At 40.3% G+C, this 19,612-nt stretch overlaps 4 protein-coding genes and 1 non-coding gene across 5 annotated transcripts; 1 reads left to right on the forward strand and 4 right to left on the reverse strand.

The window, feature by feature from the left end:
* Window positions 1-844: 844 nt before the first annotated feature.
* BCR41DRAFT_86997 (hypothetical protein) lies at window positions 845-3,349 on the reverse strand. The gene is made up of 7 exons (XM_022031057.1): window positions 3,103-3,349; window positions 2,872-2,985; window positions 2,594-2,755; window positions 2,321-2,353; window positions 1,485-2,192; window positions 1,233-1,355; window positions 845-1,125 (listed from the first exon to the last, which is right to left on the reverse strand). The coding sequence occupies exons 1-7, from the start codon at window positions 3,160-3,162 to the stop codon at window positions 1,039-1,041; spliced, it is 1,287 nt and encodes a 428-aa protein (XP_021880893.1). The 5' UTR covers window positions 3,163-3,349; the 3' UTR covers window positions 845-1,038.
* Window positions 3,350-3,569: 220 nt separating this feature from the next.
* Window positions 3,570-5,664, reverse strand: BCR41DRAFT_354829 (kinase-like domain-containing protein). The gene is made up of 2 exons (XM_022024400.1): window positions 4,871-5,664; window positions 3,570-4,652 (listed from the first exon to the last, which is right to left on the reverse strand). The coding sequence occupies exons 1-2, from the start codon at window positions 5,333-5,335 to the stop codon at window positions 3,762-3,764; spliced, it is 1,356 nt and encodes a 451-aa protein (XP_021880894.1). The 5' UTR covers window positions 5,336-5,664; the 3' UTR covers window positions 3,570-3,761.
* A 1,566-nt stretch (window positions 5,665-7,230) lies between these two features.
* BCR41DRAFT_396893 (hypothetical protein) lies at window positions 7,231-10,431 on the reverse strand (the record flags this gene model as incomplete). The annotated part of the gene is made up of 10 exons (XM_022028848.1): window positions 7,231-7,602; window positions 7,717-7,834; window positions 7,930-8,291; window positions 8,409-8,660; window positions 8,761-8,925; window positions 9,038-9,143; window positions 9,242-9,551; window positions 9,664-9,761; window positions 9,914-9,995; window positions 10,092-10,431. The coding sequence occupies 10 exons, from the start codon at window positions 10,429-10,431 to the stop codon at window positions 7,231-7,233; spliced, it is 2,205 nt and encodes a 734-aa protein (XP_021880895.1).
* Window positions 10,432-10,729: 298 nt separating this feature from the next.
* On the forward strand, window positions 10,730-12,630 carry BCR41DRAFT_354831 (mitochondrial biogenesis AIM24-domain-containing protein). Its single transcript, XM_022024401.1, has 5 exons — window positions 10,730-11,076; window positions 11,202-11,359; window positions 11,454-11,537; window positions 11,653-11,939; window positions 12,049-12,630. The coding sequence occupies exons 1-5, from the start codon at window positions 10,770-10,772 to the stop codon at window positions 12,578-12,580; spliced, it is 1,368 nt and encodes a 455-aa protein (XP_021880896.1). The 5' UTR covers window positions 10,730-10,769; the 3' UTR covers window positions 12,581-12,630.
* Window positions 12,631-18,192: 5,562 nt separating this feature from the next.
* BCR41DRAFT_t81 lies at window positions 18,193-18,265 on the reverse strand. Its single transcript has one exon. It is a non-coding gene; the product is annotated as a tRNA-Thr (tRNA).
* Window positions 18,266-19,612: the final 1,347 nt, after the last annotated feature.

The following is a 19,612-nucleotide window of genomic DNA, read 5'->3' on the forward strand; positions in this document are numbered from 1 at the left end:
AGAGAAGAGATGGTCATGTTTGCACATCTGCACTCGTTATGTTCATCGCTTTATGACAACCAGATCAGGTACAGGCCGCCAGAGGAGTCTTTTTTTTATCAGTGGCCTCTTGTCTCCCAACTACTCTCAGTTCTGACTGATAACAAAGCAATTTACTTAGGCTAGCTATTCTCTGTCATTTTTAGAGCATTTAAGATCCACAGTAAGGCAACTTCCATTATGCGAAGACTTTCGTCGGCTATTGATGAGTCCTCCTCTCGCGGCCTCACTAACAACCACCACAATTGGTTCTATAGATAAATAATGTGGAAAGTAAAGAATTCGATAAACATCAGTCTTCAGTCCACAGTTCTCGAATCGACCTATATTCTCTTCTTCATACCAGTTTCTTGTGGCGCCGTTCGTCGTTAAGGTTATTTGTCTCTAATACGGAAGACTTGTCTTCTGTTCTATTAGATGCGGTAAACCAGGGCTTGCCAGATTGTATAGGGAAAGATCAAGGGTGCGCTAGATTTGTCAACCTGGATTGTTCCTCTTCCCAATGTGGGTACACTTTCGGACTTCGAGATACCTATGGAGCTGCTCTAATAGCAATAGTGAATGGACTGATATTATTCAGCAACCAATGGCAGATACTATCCCCTTCTTCCATCAATTGGATCCGTCTTAAGTCGCTACTATGACAATGGCTACGAGTGCTATCACTTCTATCCACATCAGCCATTAGGCACTGAAACAAGATTCAGACCCTCAACATCAATGAGCTCCCAAGTGGCAGCTAGGATTATGGGCAAATCATCGTCTCTCTACAGTGGTAAAGGAGAAGGGTTTTTTTGAACGTAGACCAAAACATAACAAAGAGCCCCATTCTTGAATCCATTTATTTCTCTATTAGAGCCGTTTATATATTTAATAGGCAGGTTGGAGACTCTGAATGATCAAGCCACTATTTTTTTGCACTTCACCTTCGTAACAGCCATGTTTTTTGCATCTTTTAATACAATGGATGTAAAATATAGCTGGAAGATAGGTTTTTTTTTAAGCAGAGCGGAATAGCTTGCGGAACTTGGCCGGACCGTCCCAAGTTCCTTTGACCATTGACTTCCAGTAAATCTCTGGGAGAACCTTTACATGTTAAAAAAAAAAAAAAAAAAAAAGAGTTTGGTCATCTCAATTTCTATAATTTAAGGCCAATATTGCAGCTTTGAATTAAAATGCCATGAGTCCCCTACCTCTTTAGTCAACAAATAAGTGGAGAAGCGTTCCTTCGATTGATCAAAAGGGAATGTTTCCTGAGGCTGACCAGTGTAGCCGCTAAATTCTGCTAAAATCAGCTTGTCAGATCCGGTGATGAGCTAACATGGAAAACGGTTGAAGAGATCATATATCAGCATGTTAATATAAATTTGTTATATAGTCGTAACAGAATATCAAATAATACCAGCTTGGCTTCTACACATTCCAAGTGATTTTCTAGCACATACCGGACAGCTAGTGTATCCATCGTATTTTGCAATCTGTTTGTCTCCGAAAATATCGCCTAGCAAGTTATTCTTCAACACAGCGCTCTGCGCAGTAATGGCGGCAGCGGTTTTTGAAGTAGGAAGGCTTGAGCAATCGCCCAATGCATAGATGTTTGCGAACTTGTTGTGGCGAAGAGTCTCCTTATCAACATCCACCCATCCATCTGCGTTTGCCAATAAAGAACTTTTGATGAAATCGGGTGCGCCCATAGGAGGCGTAACATGCAAAAAATCGTAAGGCAAGGTCAACTTGGTACCCTTAGCTTCGCCACCTAGCACATTAAACACTGCCTCCTTGGACTCGGGGTTGATTTCGGTGAGATCCGTGAAATAGTTGACATTCAAATCGCGAGCTTTACAGATTTTGAGCAGCTCGTTAGCATATTTATCTATCGCAAAGATTTTCCCTAGCCCTGTGAAATATTTGATATCAGTCTTGGAGCGAATACCAGCTTTGCGCCATTGTTCTTCAGCCAAATACATGATCTTTTGGGGTGCTCCTGCGCACTTGATTGGAGTCGAGGGCATTGTAAAGAGCGCATTGCCGCCTCTAAAGGTCTTGATGAATTCATCTGTCTTCACTACAGAATCGGCGGAGTAGTTGGAGGTTACACCGTCCTTTCCGAGAGCCTGAGACAGGTTCTTAATCTTTCCCCAATTCATTTGAATCTAATTGATTAAGGAAGGGAATTCAAGTTTCATTTACTCGGCAATAGTTAGTCAAACCCAAACTATATCCGTCTAATGCCTGTGCTGTCCATAAAAACCCAGTAAATGCAATAAGATAGCGCACTTACTCCAGCAGCAACGACAAGGTAGTCGTACGAAATCTAACAAAGATTTACAGGCCAACATAAAACATTAAAATGGCGGCATCATGATTTTTTTTCTTTTCTTTCACTGTCCGATCCAAAATTGGTGGTGTCTACTCATTTGCTCATCCCTGATCTTTCCGTGATAATACTCGTTACTCCATATAACTCAATAACATATACTCTATGTTGCTTCATTTTTTCTTCTTCATGCAAAAAAAATAAAATAAAATAAAAAAACAAAATAAAGGCCATTACCGATTCCCCGTTTGAAAGCTTGACAATATTCTTGTTAGGCTCAAATGAGGCAACTGAATCCTTAATCCATTGAGCCTTCTCTGGCATGACTTCACTCATTGCCATCCTGGACTCATCAAACGTCTTGAGTCCAGCGCCAACAAACGTCCACAAAGGTTGATACTGCGCAGACAATTTTTTTTCCACAGACATGCAAAAGAAACATTAGTTTTTTTTTTCTTTTTTTTGGAAAATAAAATTAAGATCTTCGGAAGTTCCAGTAGAGAATGAACACATACATAGTGGACATCAGATGGCTCGACAACTGCAACTGCTTTATTGCCGAGGTTTTCGGCCAAAGTAGAGGCAACGGAGAGCCCAGCAGACCCGCCACCTATGATAGATAGATATGGCTGTATTAGACCAATGAATCTTTAGAGTATACCGCGATGGATCAGAGCGTCATGCTATGCGGCGTTGGTTGTAGTATGGCTCCAATGACTTTGATTAGCTTAAAATAGGCTGCCTACCAACGACGACGACCTTGTAGCTTGATGACTTGGTTTGATCCTGAACTTTAGGAACAGCATTGACAGTCTGAGCCAAGAAGCGTCTAGACTGGAAGGTGGATGATCTGCTACTCATGCGAGCAACAGCACCCAAGTGTGTAAGAGAAGCAAAAGTCATGGCGCTAACGTTAATTTTTGGCAGCGAGACTTGGCAAATACGAGAAAGGATGGAAGGTATAGAGATGCAGAGAGGAAGAGAAGAGGAGCGTGGGGAAGTTGTTCGAGGCTTCAAAGAAATTACTAATGCCCGATCACGTTTCTAAGAAATCAGATGAAATTGCGTGCTCGTCACAGTCAACATTTTCCCGATATGGTAGATCTCCATCCAGGAGGTACACCCCCTGCCTTCAATGCAAATGATACAGTTTGGACTCTAAATTCTCAAGGATACAAGTCCTTCATGTTTCAGAAGAAAATACTTTAATTCCTATCTGCATACTTCAATCAAGATAAAGAGGGGAGAAAAAAAATGCTAGTTCTAAAATATGGATGATCGTACAAAATAAAAGGCTATAATACAAGAAATGATTATACAGGATGGAGTAATGGGATATAGTAGTGGTAGTAGCAATGATAACAGAGGGATAAATGCAAAAAGCATAAAATTAGAATAAAGAAACCTAACGGTAACGATAGATTTCGCATCCTCTCTGTTCTTGAAGCAAAAACTTTTGGTATTTGATCTCTTGGATACGGCAGAGCCAGTCACACAGCAACAACGTCACATTTGAAGTATTAGAGCAGGTAAAAAATGGATGTGTGTCTAGCAGTTCTTGGGCAGACTTGCGATCCCTGGGATTTTCCTCAAGCATGCATCGCAACAGGTCGGCAGCCTGCACAAGCACACTTGGGTAATGTGCCCCTTGAGCGATGAACTCCTTGAGGTAGGCCACTGTTTGGTTCGTGTTTTCAACAGCAAGATATTTGGATCCAAAGTAATGCAGGTCACAATCAGGAATGTATGGCTCGAGCATTTGGCCAAGAACGATACCGAAGGAGTAAAGATCAGCCAAAGCTGGGTCATGGCTTTCATAAAACTGAGGATGCAATATCTCTGGAGCAATATACCCAGTGGTGCCGCAGACGGGAATCTGAGCCTTAGAATCCTTCCAGGAACTTTTGACTGTCATTGAGAGGCCAAAGTCGATAATAACAGCATCCTTCTTTGCATGAGTGAGCATAAGGTTGGAAGGATTGATGTCCAAATGGACAATATTCTTGGCGTGAATTGCTGCAAGTCCAGTAAGGATCTGCTTAGTCACCTTACGGATAGAGCACAAACTCTTGTTGACAACATGGCAGTCAAATTTTTTAAGCATTGGCAGAACTAGGACGGTATCACCATTGTCATTGACGAACGAGTCCTGGAGCTGAATCACATTGGGCAGATTACCGAGCTCGCGCAAGAGCTGAAGCTCTTTCTCTGCCAAGCCAGCGATTGAAACAGTCTTAAAAGCTAGGGGCATGAAATCGGCAATTCGAATTCCAAACTCAATGGTCGACAAATCATGCTAGAAACGATAATAAACAAGATCAGAAGTTGTTAGTAAGGTGAAAAGGGAGGTGAATAATGCTCCGTATCTACACACGTGTCTGAGTATTTCAGAGCTTAGATAAACACGCGTCAACCAGTGTTTACTTCCCCCGCAAATTAACACATGCCTCTTAGGGAAAGCGCATGAATTATGTTTTATGTTCAAAGTGAAACAAAAAAAGAGTAATCACTTACTGTGAGTTTAGGGAACATGTCGTTGACGAGGTAGTCCGTCTGGCCTTTGGAAGGGTGGTGCTCGCAGGGTGCCGTGTAGACGTAAGACTGACATGCTGTCGCGGTTGTCTTAGCTGTATCAGCTGTCTTTTTCAATGGTTCTATCAAAGTTGGGTTGGACATGATATCCTTCAGCGTACCGGCAAGCTGACTTGAGTGTGTCTTTTTATGTGAATTGCCTTGGATTTGGTGAAGAAGAGAGTATTGATCCAGATGAGAGTTTGTAAGAGGGAGACGGTGGTGTGAAGGACTCATATGGAGACGCTGATGAATAATTGCTTTTAAGAGCAAGCTGTTGTTGACCGCGGTTGACTTTGGCTTTATAAAAGGGAATTGGAGTGAAGAGGCGGGAATTAGATCGTATTTAAAGGCGGCTTCGGCCGGGCTATATATGCTGGTGGAAGTGGATATCGACATTGCAGACATTTGCTAAAATAAGTGATGAATAAAATAAAAAGGAGCACAAGACAAATGGGAAAAGAAAGTCGTTGATGCAAAGGACTTGTCTAAAAGAAACAGGTGTTTGTGTTCGAGAGATGTTGAGGATATACGGATCTAGAGTAGGCAAACGGATGCATATGACCACACTGCTGTTTACAAGCAAGTGTTTAGAAGAGAGAAGAGTGGGGAGTTGAGGGTAAAGAGGAATGTGCTAATGCGGTGGAAACAGAGAGGGATAGTCTCATCCAAATGTATTAGCAGCTCTTGAGCGAAGGGAGAGACAAACACACAACAGACAAAAAAAGGAAGAGAAGAGGATGGAGGTAAAGAGAGAATTGGGAAAGGTCGTAGTTTTTATAGAGGCATCTCAACGAGTCGGAATCGGAGGCGGAAACAGAAAATAGAGTTTCCTATGACTACAAGCAATTTTATTTTTTATTTTTTTTTGGTTGGAATTCATTCTGTGGGGGAGAATGCAAGTGCTGCATGTCTATCATTGTGCCTTTTCATGGTCTGGATCTATTCTAGCCGTTCATTTCTTCCGTAAGCTATCTAATTCACTGGGTTAAGGACGATGCTTTAGGCATCTCTATCTTACTCAGTTCCCTACTTGGTCAGTTTCCATAATATGGACTAGGCTATATCTGATGTTGCATAGAGTCTGGATTACATACCACGAATGAAATAATTTTAAGCAATTATGCTTTTGCCATCATTATCGATCTCAAATCACGATTTGCTCTTTCCCTACTGTATACATGGAGGATGGACAATATAATACAAACCACGGCGCAGTTGAACATTGAAAAGTTTATGAATGTATATCTATTTCCTGTTCATTCCGCAAGCTCTTGTGATATCAGCCAAGCAAGGATGCCTATAGAATGCCGCAATCTAGAAAAACGCGTCCAGTCTTTGCTTTTGCGCTTTTTAATGTCGCATGGAGCGTGCACTCTAAAATATACACTGGATTCTTTTCCCCCCTATACCAGGCATAATCCTTCGATTTCATATGAACTTGTTATTCATGGAGTACCTCTTCAACCACATCCTGTCAATCAATCAACATCGATTATTTACATATAAATAAATAGTTTCACGCAGATTGTTTGCCTTTAATTGAATCGCATGCGAAGATTTCCTATCTTCACATATTTTCTTTGAATAGAAATCAATTGAATGAACCTTCTTTTTATTTGTCGTGTGCATGAGCATGTGCATGCAAAGATGTGTGACGGCACTTTTAGATGTGGCAGAGTCGTGTGCCATCAAAGTGTATGCTGAAATCAAACCCCTTACTAACCCCTAACACCATGACAATAGGCGACTGCTCGGTGCCTGCTGTATTTCCATATGCCTGGACTTAGCAGTAATTAACAGAATTGTTTGGTTTCTCTTGAATGACCGCCATCCAGAGGAACTACTTAGAGACACTGGAGTTCACTGTATTGCTTATACGGCTTCATATTGAGCCCGGGCAGTCGCCATATCCTTCACCATAAAGTATGAGCTTTCCGCACGCTTTAAGGAGAGTTACAAAAAAATAATCTAGTCTTGAAAACCGACTTGATAGTACACCCCTTGTAGAAGCAATAAAAAGAATGGAAGTAACAGCGTCAATTTAAAGACGTGGATATATTATGTTTGGACATGAAGAGGCTATTACAGTAAAAAAAATGCTTCGCAATATCTAATGGAAGAACTAAAGGGCGTACTATGTAGTTTTGCCTCGCCACGCCATGCGACTTCCTTTGGAGCCCATCAATGAGATTATATGCAGGTCCGATGTCAGCCGCAAGAGTAATAAAAAATCTCTAGCCTACTTATCCCGAACTCGCCACATGCCCTTCCGAAAGTAACTTTAATCTTATGAAACATTATTAAAGATCTACATCAACCTTGACATCGTAGCCCACTTCATCGTTGTCTGCGTCCTGCTCCAACTTTTCGATCATATCACGAATAGTATGGGATAATTTGCTATTAAGATTCAAGGCATATGTCAGGTACTTTAGCGCCTGCGCCTTGTCACCTTTCTTCTGTAGAACTTTTCCTAGTAGCATAAATGCATTGGGTTCATCAGGCGATAGCTTCATGACTATCTCTAATTCCTCATAGGCTTCATCGTAATAGCCCATGTCTGCTTGAACCTTGGCTTTGCTAAAGCGAGCAGCAACATTAGTAGAATCAAGCTCGATGGCTTCCTGATATGAACGCAAAGCCTCTGTGATCCTACTCAACTTTTCTTGGCTCTGTGTAGTGGAAGATGAAGATAACCATCGTAAGATTTTCAGTTTTCCTGTCGCATGATATCTGATCTTACACAAAAGCGATCACGAAAGCAATAAAAAAAAACTCTAGCTTACGGCACCAACTCGATATAATACCACGCTGCTTGATGGGTTAAGTTTATGCGCCTCTTTGAAGGAAACGAGCGCAAGATCGTTTTTGCCCATCTTGTCGTAGATGAGACCAACGCCAAACCTAAATTATGCAGAGAAGTACACGTTTAGCTCTTTACGGGCCCTTCACATGGTACTTTAAATTAGGAGCAGCTACGCCGAAAAGTTTGCGCCTACCATGCATAATAATGACGAGGATCGATTGCCATGGCTTTCAAAAATGCTGTCTGTGCTTTATCATACTCTTCCATATATGTATACTCGTGCCCAGACAATGTATGGGCATATGCAAACCGGTCATTTAGTTGGATCGCTCGTTGGAAGCATTTTAGGGCCTGCTCGCTGTCATGCTTTAAACTAAATGCATTACCAAGAGCTACCCAGGCTTGAGGGGAATGAAGATTTGAGTCTTTGAGCTCTTTGGCGAGTGTAGAAAGCATTGTCTCTTTGTTTAAGTGCCAAAGACAGGTTGAGTAAATTTCCATGTCTTTGTGCAAACTTGGATCCAATTCTCGAGCACGTTCAAAGTATCTCATTGCCTTTATAACAGTATATATGGCATGAACATGTTATTTTTTTGTGAGCATACTTGGTCGCACCATTTAAAAATAAAAAATAAAATAAAAAAAAAGCGTCCCTAATGATTTAAATCTTACCGATGCATAGTCTACCATCCCAAATTTGCACTTGCCCAGCTGGCACTGCACCCACCCGCTCTGCAAATGATCGTGCGGCAGAGTCTCAAATTCGGTTATAGCTTCAATGAATTGGTTGAGTGATAATAAACCATAGGACCTTGCTAAAATCCGAAAAATATCAATCATGACCCGCAGACTCTCATCATCCCCCAATTGATCCGCTTCTACTGGCGTCATAGGTATAGTTAACTCTCTATATGTCTCGTATTCCTAAGCATTATTTAAAGTGAAGATGTCCAAGTGAGATTGTTTCAAGTCAATAAAACTCCATCATCATTTGTATTTGAAGTTCTTTTAAGCTGGATCGTACCTCATTGCTATCTGTATCCTTTTTCGTGTTTCTATTAGACATGTGCCTGCGTTGAGCTCCCGTCTTTATTCCAGACATTGAAAAATTAGCGATCGTATTACTTCTTCCAGGCTCTCGCTTAGATACCCCTCCAGACGCGGCCGAAATTCGTAACATAGTCGACGACTATTAGACAAAATACAAGATCATAATGTTCAAGCGAGAGTAGCACCACTATATCAAATTCAAGCTGCTTCAAGACACCACGGCACGATCAATTCTCATCACATCTTCCTACCTTACTCCTTTCAAACTTTGACTTGCTCGTCCCCCTTCTCAAGGTTACTCTCTCCGTCGATTCCCCGGGTGCGTTTGCTATGGTATCTCGACTAGTAGACATAGCTCTACAAGCGTTATAAGCGAAGTGGGCGCGTAAGAGTAATGAATCATAAAGAATAAAAATAGAACATGATCAAAGTAAGCTTGAGTGGCAATTACTAACTTCATAGGTGGCGAGTCATCAGTATGCATTGATGCCATAATGGTCCCAGGCGATAAAGACGATGACTGAGGTATTGTCATTTTTGAAAAATCTTTCGCATCATGTCGAGCTGAAGTATGTATGTTAAAAGGGTTTGTCTGAGCGGCGCTGACACCTTCATATTGCTTTGTTTCTGTTTGAGATGCAGAGAATGGTGAACCATCGAAAGTATTGATCCTCGATGGTTGTATAGTCGTAAGTGGCTTTAATGATACAATGGAAGTCTTTGTGTCAAACTGTTGAAATAGGGCGTTGGGATCCAAAGGCGCCCCTAAATAAATACATAGAAAATACATCCTAATAAGTCATCCATTCGTTAGAATATTTCATAACTTTTTATCATCATCCATGGCCAGTCTTAATCAAGCCAAAGGCTGTCTTACCGAGTTCACAAAGTCCCTCAAATGCTTCCCATAGCAGCGGATTAAAGGATAATGCTTCCTTGAAATATTTGATTGCCAATTTGTGTCTTTGCTGAGCTCTGGCAGGACCATTACAAGAAAAAAAAAAAAAAGAAAAGAAAAGAGAAAAAAGAAAAGAGAAAAAGAAAAGAGAACCAAGAATGAGATCAGGACTAAAAGGAGCAAATACATTACAATGGATTGGTACACCTTACAAATATTTGAACGGTACCTGGCAGTGTGTCCAAGAAGGTTTAGCACTGAGGCTCGATCTGGCTCTCCTATACTCAACAGAACATGGTCCGAAACGATGTCTATAATGAAGAAAGGATTTTATCATAAGCATTTAGAGGCTCCATGGGGAATTTCATAAGCAACGGTTGTGCATTCTGGCAAGGAAGACGATGTACCTGAAACGGGGCAGATTGGCAAAGTACCGTTTTCAAGGAGCCACTCCAAGACACCAGCGGCCTCAACATAGCGCTTTAGGTCGAGACAACACTGTGCAAAAAGATAGCGGCTTTTTAATGAGGCGCACCTCTCCAAAACTGTCCATGCGACCTCTGGTTTGCCTTGTCTATAATGACATGTTGCCAGCAGATACTGCGCGTGTTCTCGCTCAATCTCTGAATGCTCATGACCGCGCACCTGCGACTGCAATCGCTCTGCAAGGAAGGTTGCATTCCGGAACTGGAATCTATCAAGTGAATATTTAATGACAGACTCAAGACGGATGATAACAGGGTCCATATGGCTTCGGTTTGCTCTCTTGGTAGTGCTGGAGGTTTCTATTATCATGCCACCTGACGTAGCCATGAGCTCTTTCCTGTCTTCTGGCTAGGCGCAAATCCTTCAGTAGTGAGGATGGCTATGGTGGATAGGATTGCAGTTGTCTCCTACAGTAAATGTTGACAGCAATAAAACGAAAAAGCGTAGTCATTTCAGCATGGTAACCATGGTGCAACCTTTTTTTCTCGTCGGGGATAGACATTAAGGTATAACTTTTAAGCCACCTCACAACAGTCATTAAGCACCTTTTCTTCGCAAACTGAATTCAAACCTATCCTCCGTACTCTTCTCCATTCAACATGAACGTCTGGCCAATTGTCGTCCAAGTGGGCCAGAGGTCCAGTCGTACGATAAACATGTCAGCGCTCAATCGCGCCTATGCCAACCTAGCGTACAACACGACCTCACAGCCAACCAATGGAGAAGTCCCAACCCTAGATAGAAAGCTTGGCTCTCTCGAGGAGCGTATTCAGGCACGTCGGGATGCACTTGGTACACACATACGCTCAGAGGAACAACAAAAATATGCTCAGTCTTCGATAGAAGCCGGCAGTACCGTAGATGGATCTAAATCTGCAAAGAAGGGCATAATGTCTATCCTACCTGGTAATTCCTCATATCGACACTACGAACAATTCTTAAGTCTCTTGTAAGATCACATACTAAATCATTGCCTGATCAACGCTGCTGCAATAAATCCTTGCGTACCATATACCATATTGCTCAATAAGGAATTAATAACGCTTCAAAATGGATCAAGCAGCCTTCAGTCGCCGATCCTGAGTTTGAGGTTGTTAGTGCCGGGCTAGGATCAATGCTTCATGTTAGACTTCCTTCGCGCTCTGAACTTTATGCTGCCCCTGGCGCTGCTGTCGGAAGTTCAGCGGAGGTACATGTTTATTATTGCCTCTCATAATCTATAAGTATATGCATATACATGAAGCATCGTCCTTATCCTTTCTTCTTTAATGATAAACTATCAGGTTGAATCTGAACTATCGACCGCTTCCAACCCATTAAAAGCCTTAGGAAGACGCTTAGCGGGAGGCTCTTTATATTTTCAAAAGGTAAGCCTTTGGGAAGCCTTTGGTAACGCAAAGATAGTAATTAAGAATCATACCTGGAATGATCTTGGAGGCTGGATGTGATAACATGGCATCATCATAATCTTTTTATAAATAGTTCAGTACATCCATGGTGGCTGGAGATGTCCTATTAGCACCTCAGTACATGTCTGATATTGCAGCTATTCGCATGGATGGCACATCAGAGTACTATATTAGACGAGATTCTTTCTTAGCAAGGAGTCCACGAGTGATTCTTCAATTGGGATTAGCCAAGGCTGGATTAGGCGTTACTAATTTTTTTGCACATCGTGTCACGGGTCGTGGCACACTTGCCATTGCCAGCTACGGAGGAATCTACCGTCTGGTATTGGCGCCAAATGAGGAGTATCTTGTCAATCCAAGGTTAGAATCTTGTCTTTTTTTTTTGAAAATATTCTAAAAAAAAAAAAAAAAAAAAAAAAAAATAGTCCTATACTCTATCTAATATGCATTGCTCCGACGATCCCTTTAGACATTTGATTGCATGGGAAGCTGGCTCATCTCCCACTGCGTCACGTCTTGCGATTGATCCAACTCATCAAGTCGAACCAGAAACTCGTACATCCAAAATCCTTTCCAATCCCTATGTCGCATCTACATTGAATATTGCTTCACGTGCAGCCGAGCGCATTGGAAATGTGTTTTTTGGGAGACAGGAATTTGTTCGCTTGCAAGGTCCAGGAGATTTTTATCTTTGTAGTCGAGTTCGCCCTAGCACTGAGGTCCTGAAGCAGTTGACTTCGTCTGTGTCTAAGCTTCCAGTCGTTTTTCCTGCCCCCGTTGCCCCTGCTCCACCCAAGCCTACAACGCCACCTAACACCTTTGCAACGGTTACACGAGATGGTCATGTCACTATCAGTAAGAGTAATGTATCTTCCACTAGCTCATCGGCATCTGCATCTCCATCTACTCCTCTCTCAGGATCCATCCCACAGATCAAACATCATGTGCTTGAACGCTCCGAAGGGACAACTATCTCCAAACGTGAGACTAGCAGCTCGTAGGTTATGTGTTCTTTTGGTCGGTGCAACTACTACAGCACTAGAATAATCAGTAAAAAATAAAATAAAATAAAATAAAATAAAAGCAAAGCAAAGCAAAGTAAAGCAATAGCTTTAGCGTACGGTGAACAGAGTTTGAGAATTTTTTTTATTATTTTCAACAAAGGTAAGCGAGGTATAGAAGTGTATAATTCGGCACAACAGATCTAACAGTATATCTGTAGTCCTTGAATCGAGTCAACTACATCTGGCTATATTTTCAAGTCGGAATACTCCTAGTTAGTGATTCCAACCTAAACATATTCCTTTCGCTCGTTATGAATGATATATACAATTGTTTATTTAAAAGCGTTATGTGAGCATACATTATATTTAATAGCTCTTATCAACAAGGCTATAAATGCATGAATGCTCCTGAGCCTGACATGTCACTTTTCCAGTATATACATTTATTATTTTTCTTGGGCATATTGGTCATCTATTCACCTACTAACATATAAATGCAAAATAACTTGACTTCTTTACTTTTTTCCACGAGTATATTCCGTACCTTAGCACGTTGGCTGCTTCACTGGATGAACTTGACATATAAACAATGTCATATCATTAAACATTCCAAAAAGCTGCTCCATTTAACCTCATGAATTATTATCACAAGCTCCCGTATTAATATTTTCAGATATTACAAAATGATTTTATGCTGCTACTGATGCAATATCGGTGCAGTAATAGTCGTTGAAAAAAAGATCACATATATATCGTCCGTATCTGAACCAATATAACCTAGCGGACGAAATGCTTGCTTTCACTCTCACAAAATTTCACTATTTTCTAAAAGGCTGCATATATGTAAATTTTACAGATTGCACTCTAGGAAAGATATCACATATGTAGAGAATCCTTGACATTACAACAACACTTTTCATCCTCAATAGGCCATCAGTATCCATAACGAGCGGAATAGAGGACGCGCTGAAATTTAAACCGTTTGCAGAAGAGACTCAACTGGTGGGCAATATGATATTTCAATAATATAATACCAGTAGTATTTACTTAGCAAAAAAAAAAAAAAAAAAAAATTGCCATAGACTATATCGAGATAATCGTAGATGGCTCCCGTGGAATGGCCAATAAACTTTCCTGGCATTATCAAAGGAAAAAGATATTTGCACGGCCCCGTACACACCTTATTTGCACGAGGGTCTTTATTTCAGTCTTAGGTACCATTACCAGGAAGCCTTCCACGACACAAGCTCGGATCCAGAGCCGATACCCAAGGATCAAATACTGACCAGAATATTTATCTTATCAAGCCATACGTAGCTCAGAGTAGATGTTTATACTCTTCATGCGACTCTGAGACCAAATAAAGAATGAAAAACACATTTGCACGCCCCTCGTACACACTAATGATTTTTTTTATTCGCACGAGGAGTTGTTATTTCAGCCTTTCAAGTAAAAATATGCCTTTAATTGGTGGCTTTCTCTCAATGAAAACGTCAATAGGCAGGAAGCATTAGAATCACATAAATACATCAATGCGCTTTTAATTGTAAATGTCACTGGATTATAGCTGGATGTCATGATCAAAAAGGTACATTGATCTACAGTAGTAAGCCTTTTTTTGTTGGGTGTCAACAAGTTCAACAGGAGCTCCTGTGCTCCTCATCAACACAGGATTATCCTCAGTGAAGGTCTCAATGGACGGCACGTTGTAAACCGTTATTATTCCTTCGAGCACCAAGTACTTTCTATATGCTGCAATATACAATATACAACAGAGGACACTAAATACAGTATAATAGTCTGTTCAGTGTTAATCAAGATTGCACCAAAAAATCGTGACAATATTGACTTTAAGCACGAATGGCTCCTGTTAGAGTGAGCGACAAATGGAACTTGTTATCTTCGATTTAAAATAATTCTTAAAGAATCTACGGCGTTTATAATTGTTTTATCTGCTTTAAAATAAGCTTTATCTGTTTATTTTTATTACATTGTTCCAATGAATAAAAAAATTGTCCAAAAGTAAGTTAAAAGTTAACTGAAAAGGGTGGAGAAATTTATCTAAACGTTTGCAAATTTTGCCCAATTGGCCATGCGGATTTAACCATGGGATTTTGTGGGACATGTAATGGACATGGTGTTTGGATATTTGCGATAGTCGATTTGGTTATCACGTTTGGAAAAATGGACAATACTTCAGGCACATCACATAACTTTTAGAATAATTATGTTAGCTTAAATCGGAGACAGTTTATTCCCCATTGGAACAATGCAAATTGTAATAGGTTTGAAAAGCAGAGCTTAACTAAAGGAGGGATCACTTGCCTAGACTATTGCTACGATGTGGGCGATATGAACCTCATTTTTCAATACTTTATGCAGTGCTTCTTGAGAAAATGAGTTTAGAACATCCGATAATTGCTATTTTTCGCGACCTAGCCGAGTTTCCCTAAGGAAACCTTTTTTTCCTGTTATGTAACTGGCACATATTTGCCACGAGTAGTTTCAAATTTGAAAAATACATATTTTCTGAAGATTCAATGGACTTTGAGTATGTCCATACTGCGTTCCACTGTTTTATCAAGTTTTTCAAAACTAATTTTGGAATGATTGTCTAGATTGGTCGCATATTATGCCTTGTTGTACTCATCACATAACTACAGGTATTAGCATTTGTCAGAAAGCTTAAAACTCACCTGGATAAGTTGCGCTTCAGCGCCTGCTAACGGCTCCAAACGCAGCGAGCGCAATTGGGTTTGAAATGAGGACTTTACCTATAAGTACTAAGGGTATCGACATGACCATGAAGAACACCCCCATGCAAATAAATAAAAAAATTATTTGCACGGGGGCTATATACGGGGGATTAATCTATTTGGCAGCCCATACCAAATATAGTAATTTTTGCCTCTATTTGGCAGCCTACTTCTGGGGGCTGCCACTTAACTTCGCACTCTTGGGTGGCAGCTGGGCTGCCAAATACATTACTTTTTTTTTTTTTTTTTTTTTTTTTGATAAACAGGGTCATAACATCAGTGGTAAAACAAGCAGCGTTCTGTGGATACATTGCCTTGCACAGCTAATGCCGCCGGAGGTACTAAGGGCAGCGGCGATGACATCTTCACAAAACAGCCTTCAATGTACACGGTTAGGGAATGATTTATTGAAGACGTCTAGGTAGTAGGTGAGATGCATTTGCTCCGAGCGAAAACCTCTCATAGGCATTGATCTCCAAATGGCACCTCCAAAACTGTATGAGCGACCTACTTGAAAAAAAAAAGTCATTAGTTTTCTAAATGAGACAAGACAATGTCACTACACATAACTATGACGTAGAAGACGGGAGCTTTATTAATTTGAAGTATGAGCGTTATAAACATATACGGTTCCTAGGAATGAAAAAAAAAAAAAAAAAAAAAAAAATAGTTAGAGGCCAAATAACGCTGGGTAGGCTGCCAAGTAAACAATGAAGGATGAAGTTATTTGCACGGGCCCGTACACCCCTTATTTGTACGGCCCCCGTGCAAATAAATTTTTACTTATAAAAAAAATTATTTGCACTGAAACGTACACACTCTATTTACACTGCTCCCCCCGTACAAATAAAAAAAAGTTATTTGCACGGGGGGTCTTTTTTTATTTGCACGGGGTCTCTTTTTCATCTACAAGCAGCAACGTGTATCCTACAGACTACATGATTCTGGCTTTATATAAATAAGTGGAGGTGAGTCTAGAGTAGAGAGGGGTCTGGAATTATTACTGGTGGAAGTTGCAGCGCCGTGGGAGCTGCCAAACAGCTCATTTGTGACATACAAAAATACTACCATTAGACCCATATAGCGTATACGATGATTTAAATTACCACTCACGTGGTGCAATGTTTTAACCTAATTGATATAACTTACTATGTATGTAATATGGAGCTAAAGTTCAATAAATTTACCCTTTTATTAATGAGGCAATGTGGATAATCACTGAAGTTTTTGGGCAGTACAGGCTGAGGGAAAACGGCAAGAAATAAGATTGAAGACAGTGCTTCTCTTCATTACCATTTCAAGTGATTGTACAATATGAAGCTGGTCCTTTAGACGCAGTGAGCATCTACATGTGCTGCTGAGTATGCAATACTGCGTGCTAAAGACGAACCAAGGTAAGTTGGCTATGATAATAAACTTGGAATGTAATGAGACAAAACTAAGGATTATTGCGATTAGCAGTCATTTATATGGGTTTTTACTATAGCTAAGGTTTTTACCCTTTTTATTTAACGAAGATCGTACACTATTAAGCACACAACGATGAATTCAGTTATTAGGAATCTCTAACGTGTAGTTTGTGTCGGTAGATGTACAAACAATCATACAATCATACTCATTTCTACGATGTATAGCGTGCCGTGTTACTACCTACTCTCTTTCTTTTCCCTTTCTGTTTATCAAATTCATCAAAATACAATGGGTAGACCTCAGCTTATTTTGTGGAATATCTATCTTCTTACCCGATATTACTTGTCTTTTGATAGTTGGTGACAGTTCGCACTCAAAGCCGAACGTGCACAATCACCTATATCTCTATATCTTAGTGGCTAAAATACTTTAATAGCATAACCGTGACTAATAGTGATAGAAAAGAGACATAAATATTCTTTTCTGTTATTGAAATATGCCAGGGTCATAATAAGTAGCGAGAACGAAAGAAAGGTGTCTTTATTATGAAATACCTAAGATGTATGCACGCGTTAAATGAAAGAAAGCATCGGGGAACCATCCACAATCTATAACAATGCAACCAACAAAAGTGCAAAGTAAAGCTGCATAGTATATTTCAACTATAGATAAATCATTTGTAATTCTGTATTTAGTCCCAGTCGCATAAAGAATGCCAACATCTACTCTGAGCTACATACGAACTTGATAAGATATTCTGGTCAGTATTTGATGCTTAGGCAGCGGCTCTAGATCTAAGCCTGTGTCATGGAAGGCTTCCTGGTTATGGTGTTTAGGGCTAAAATAAAGACCCCGTACAAATAAAAAAAAAGACCCCCCGTGCAAATAACTTTTTTTTATTTGCACGGGGGGAGCGGTGTAAATAAGGTGTGTACGGGGCAGTGCAAATAGATTTTTTAAATACAGCGTTTTTAATTGTTTTATCCATTTTAAAAAAACATTTATCCATTTTCAATTTGCATTGCTCCGATGGGAAATAAGCTTTATCCATTTAAGCTAATAAAATTATCCTATAAGTTATCCGAATGTGTCTGAAATATTATCCATTTTTTCAAACATAATAACCGAACCGACTGTAACAAATATCCAAACACCATGTCCTTTTCCATGTCCCACAAAAGTCATGGTTAATTCCGCATGACCACTTGGACAAAATTTGCAAACACTTGGATAAATTTCTCAGCCCTTTTCGGCCAACTTTTTAACTTACCTTTGGATAAATTTTTTTATTCATTGGAACAATTTTAAAAAAAAACCGATAAAGTTTATTTTAAAATGGATAAAACAATTAAAAACGCTGTATTTGTACGGCCCCCGTGCAAATATCTTTTTTCATAGATTAATCCATCCCCACATCAAAAATAATCGAAGTTGTCAAAAGAGTGCCTCAACCCGGATTTGAACCAGGGACCTCTTGTTTACAAGACAAGTGCGCTAACCACTGTGCCATTGAGGCTGCAATGTTGTTATTTTGTCGTAAATCTGCTATTTACCTATCCTCTTCTTCATTATTTCCATCATCATTCAGTACTTTTATCATTATTTCCTTTATCAATCCTAGTATTTAAATCACTTTGGCTTTGCCCAATGGCTGAGTAGTATACTCGTCAGGGCACCCTCCTGTCTAGCCCAGGGGCCGGGTTCGAGTCCTGGTTAAGGCACATAAAGTGAAGCAAACATGTGCCAGGTCAGGGATTTGCTTGAGTTTTTATACTTTCTCTCCGAGACAGCCTAGTGTTCTCCGCTAAGGCTAAGATCGTGGGTGCACTACCCTAAGTCGCCTGGCTGGCCACATGTCTTAGGTATATATTCCACCCCCCAGCCGAACCAGCGGTACATCTGGCAGCACATCCTCCATCCACCCACTTGACTAGGACAGCGATGATCACAAAGTTTGACGGAGTCCAAAGTAGAAATTTCAGACCAATCCCGCAAGATTTGGGTCCACATGCCAGTGGATTTGATCGAATAGAAAAAATTAAAAGTCGTCCTTAGCTAGAGTCGGCACGCCAGCCTCCGCGGCTTTTCACGGGCGCAACAGGCCACATCGGAAGGATGGACTTCGAGTACCGATCACGGTGTACATTGGTAGAGAAAAACATGGATACGAATTGGCTCTTCACAGCCATCCCGTGCGAACTTTGAGAGTTTCGCTTGTTTCATAGTTGAGGGCGATATCATTACTTTAGAGCGAGATTATGAAATAAAATTCCTCACCTCTGTGGGTTCTTGTTAACAGGAAAAAAAAAAAAAAAATTTAAATCACTTTGGCTTCTTTGCAAAACAGCATCCCTCTTTTCACTTTTGATGCTATTTTGCAGGTGAGCGACTTTTATTATTATTTGTAGTTTTACTAAGTCAAGCTCGTTCTTATCAGTATTTATTAAAGATCCCTCTTTTCACTTTTGATGCTATTTTGCAGCATTCTCCAGGACTATCATTGTTGATTTATGATCCTTTAGTGATCTATTTGTCAGATTATCCTCCTTTGGCACTTTGTCCATTTATGAATTTATCTTTTGGCACTTCGTCCAATTTTTTATTATCATTTTGTTCATTTTCTGTCAATCTTTGGGATCATTGACAGATCTTTCCACGTCAATTTGTCGTAATACTTCTACTACTGATTTCTAGAAACGAGTAGGTAAGTGATAAAATGAAAGATTAGGCGAAATCCTCGATTTTGGATACGAATAGTGATCCTAATAAGTAGGCAAAACTCTTCTCCGTACACCACTGAGAAAGAGACAATGGTATCACCTCTGTGAGCAAACGCGCCAGGGGACGCAACTGTGTTGGGAGG

Source organism: Lobosporangium transversale (assembly GCF_002105155.1).
Source record: "Lobosporangium transversale strain NRRL 3116 chromosome Unknown BCR41scaffold_21, whole genome shotgun sequence".
In the NCBI taxonomy this organism is placed as follows: Eukaryota; Fungi; Mortierellomycota; class Mortierellomycetes; order Mortierellales; family Mortierellaceae; genus Lobosporangium; species Lobosporangium transversale.

Coding starts and splice junctions, on each gene's coding strand:
- BCR41DRAFT_354831 (XM_022024401.1), top strand. CDS start 10,770: ATGAACGTCTGGCCAATTGTCGTCCAAGTGGGCCAGAGGTCCAGTCGT. Junction 11,538..11,652: donor GCTCTTTATATTTTCAAAAG/GTAAGCCTTTGG, acceptor TTTTATAAATAG/TTCAGTACATCCATGGTGGC. Junction 11,940..12,048: donor GAGTATCTTGTCAATCCAAG/GTTAGAATCTTG, acceptor CGATCCCTTTAG/ACATTTGATTGCATGGGAAG.
- BCR41DRAFT_354829 (XM_022024400.1), bottom strand. CDS start 5,335: ATGTCTGCAATGTCGATATCCACTTCCACCAGCATATATAGCCCGGCC. Junction 4,653..4,870: donor ACATGTTCCCTAAACTCACA/GTAAGTGATTAC, acceptor TATCGTTTCTAG/CATGATTTGTCGACCATTGA.
- BCR41DRAFT_86997 (XM_022031057.1), bottom strand. CDS start 3,162: ATGCTGTTCCTAAAGTTCAGGATCAAACCAAGTCATCAAGCTACAAGG. Junction 2,354..2,593: donor AGCTTTCAAACGGGGAATCG/GTAATGGCCTTT, acceptor AATCTTTGTTAG/ATTTCGTACGACTACCTTGT. Junction 2,193..2,320: donor ACCTTGTCGTTGCTGCTGGA/GTAAGTGCGCTA, acceptor TTAATCAATTAG/ATTCAAATGAATTGGGGAAA.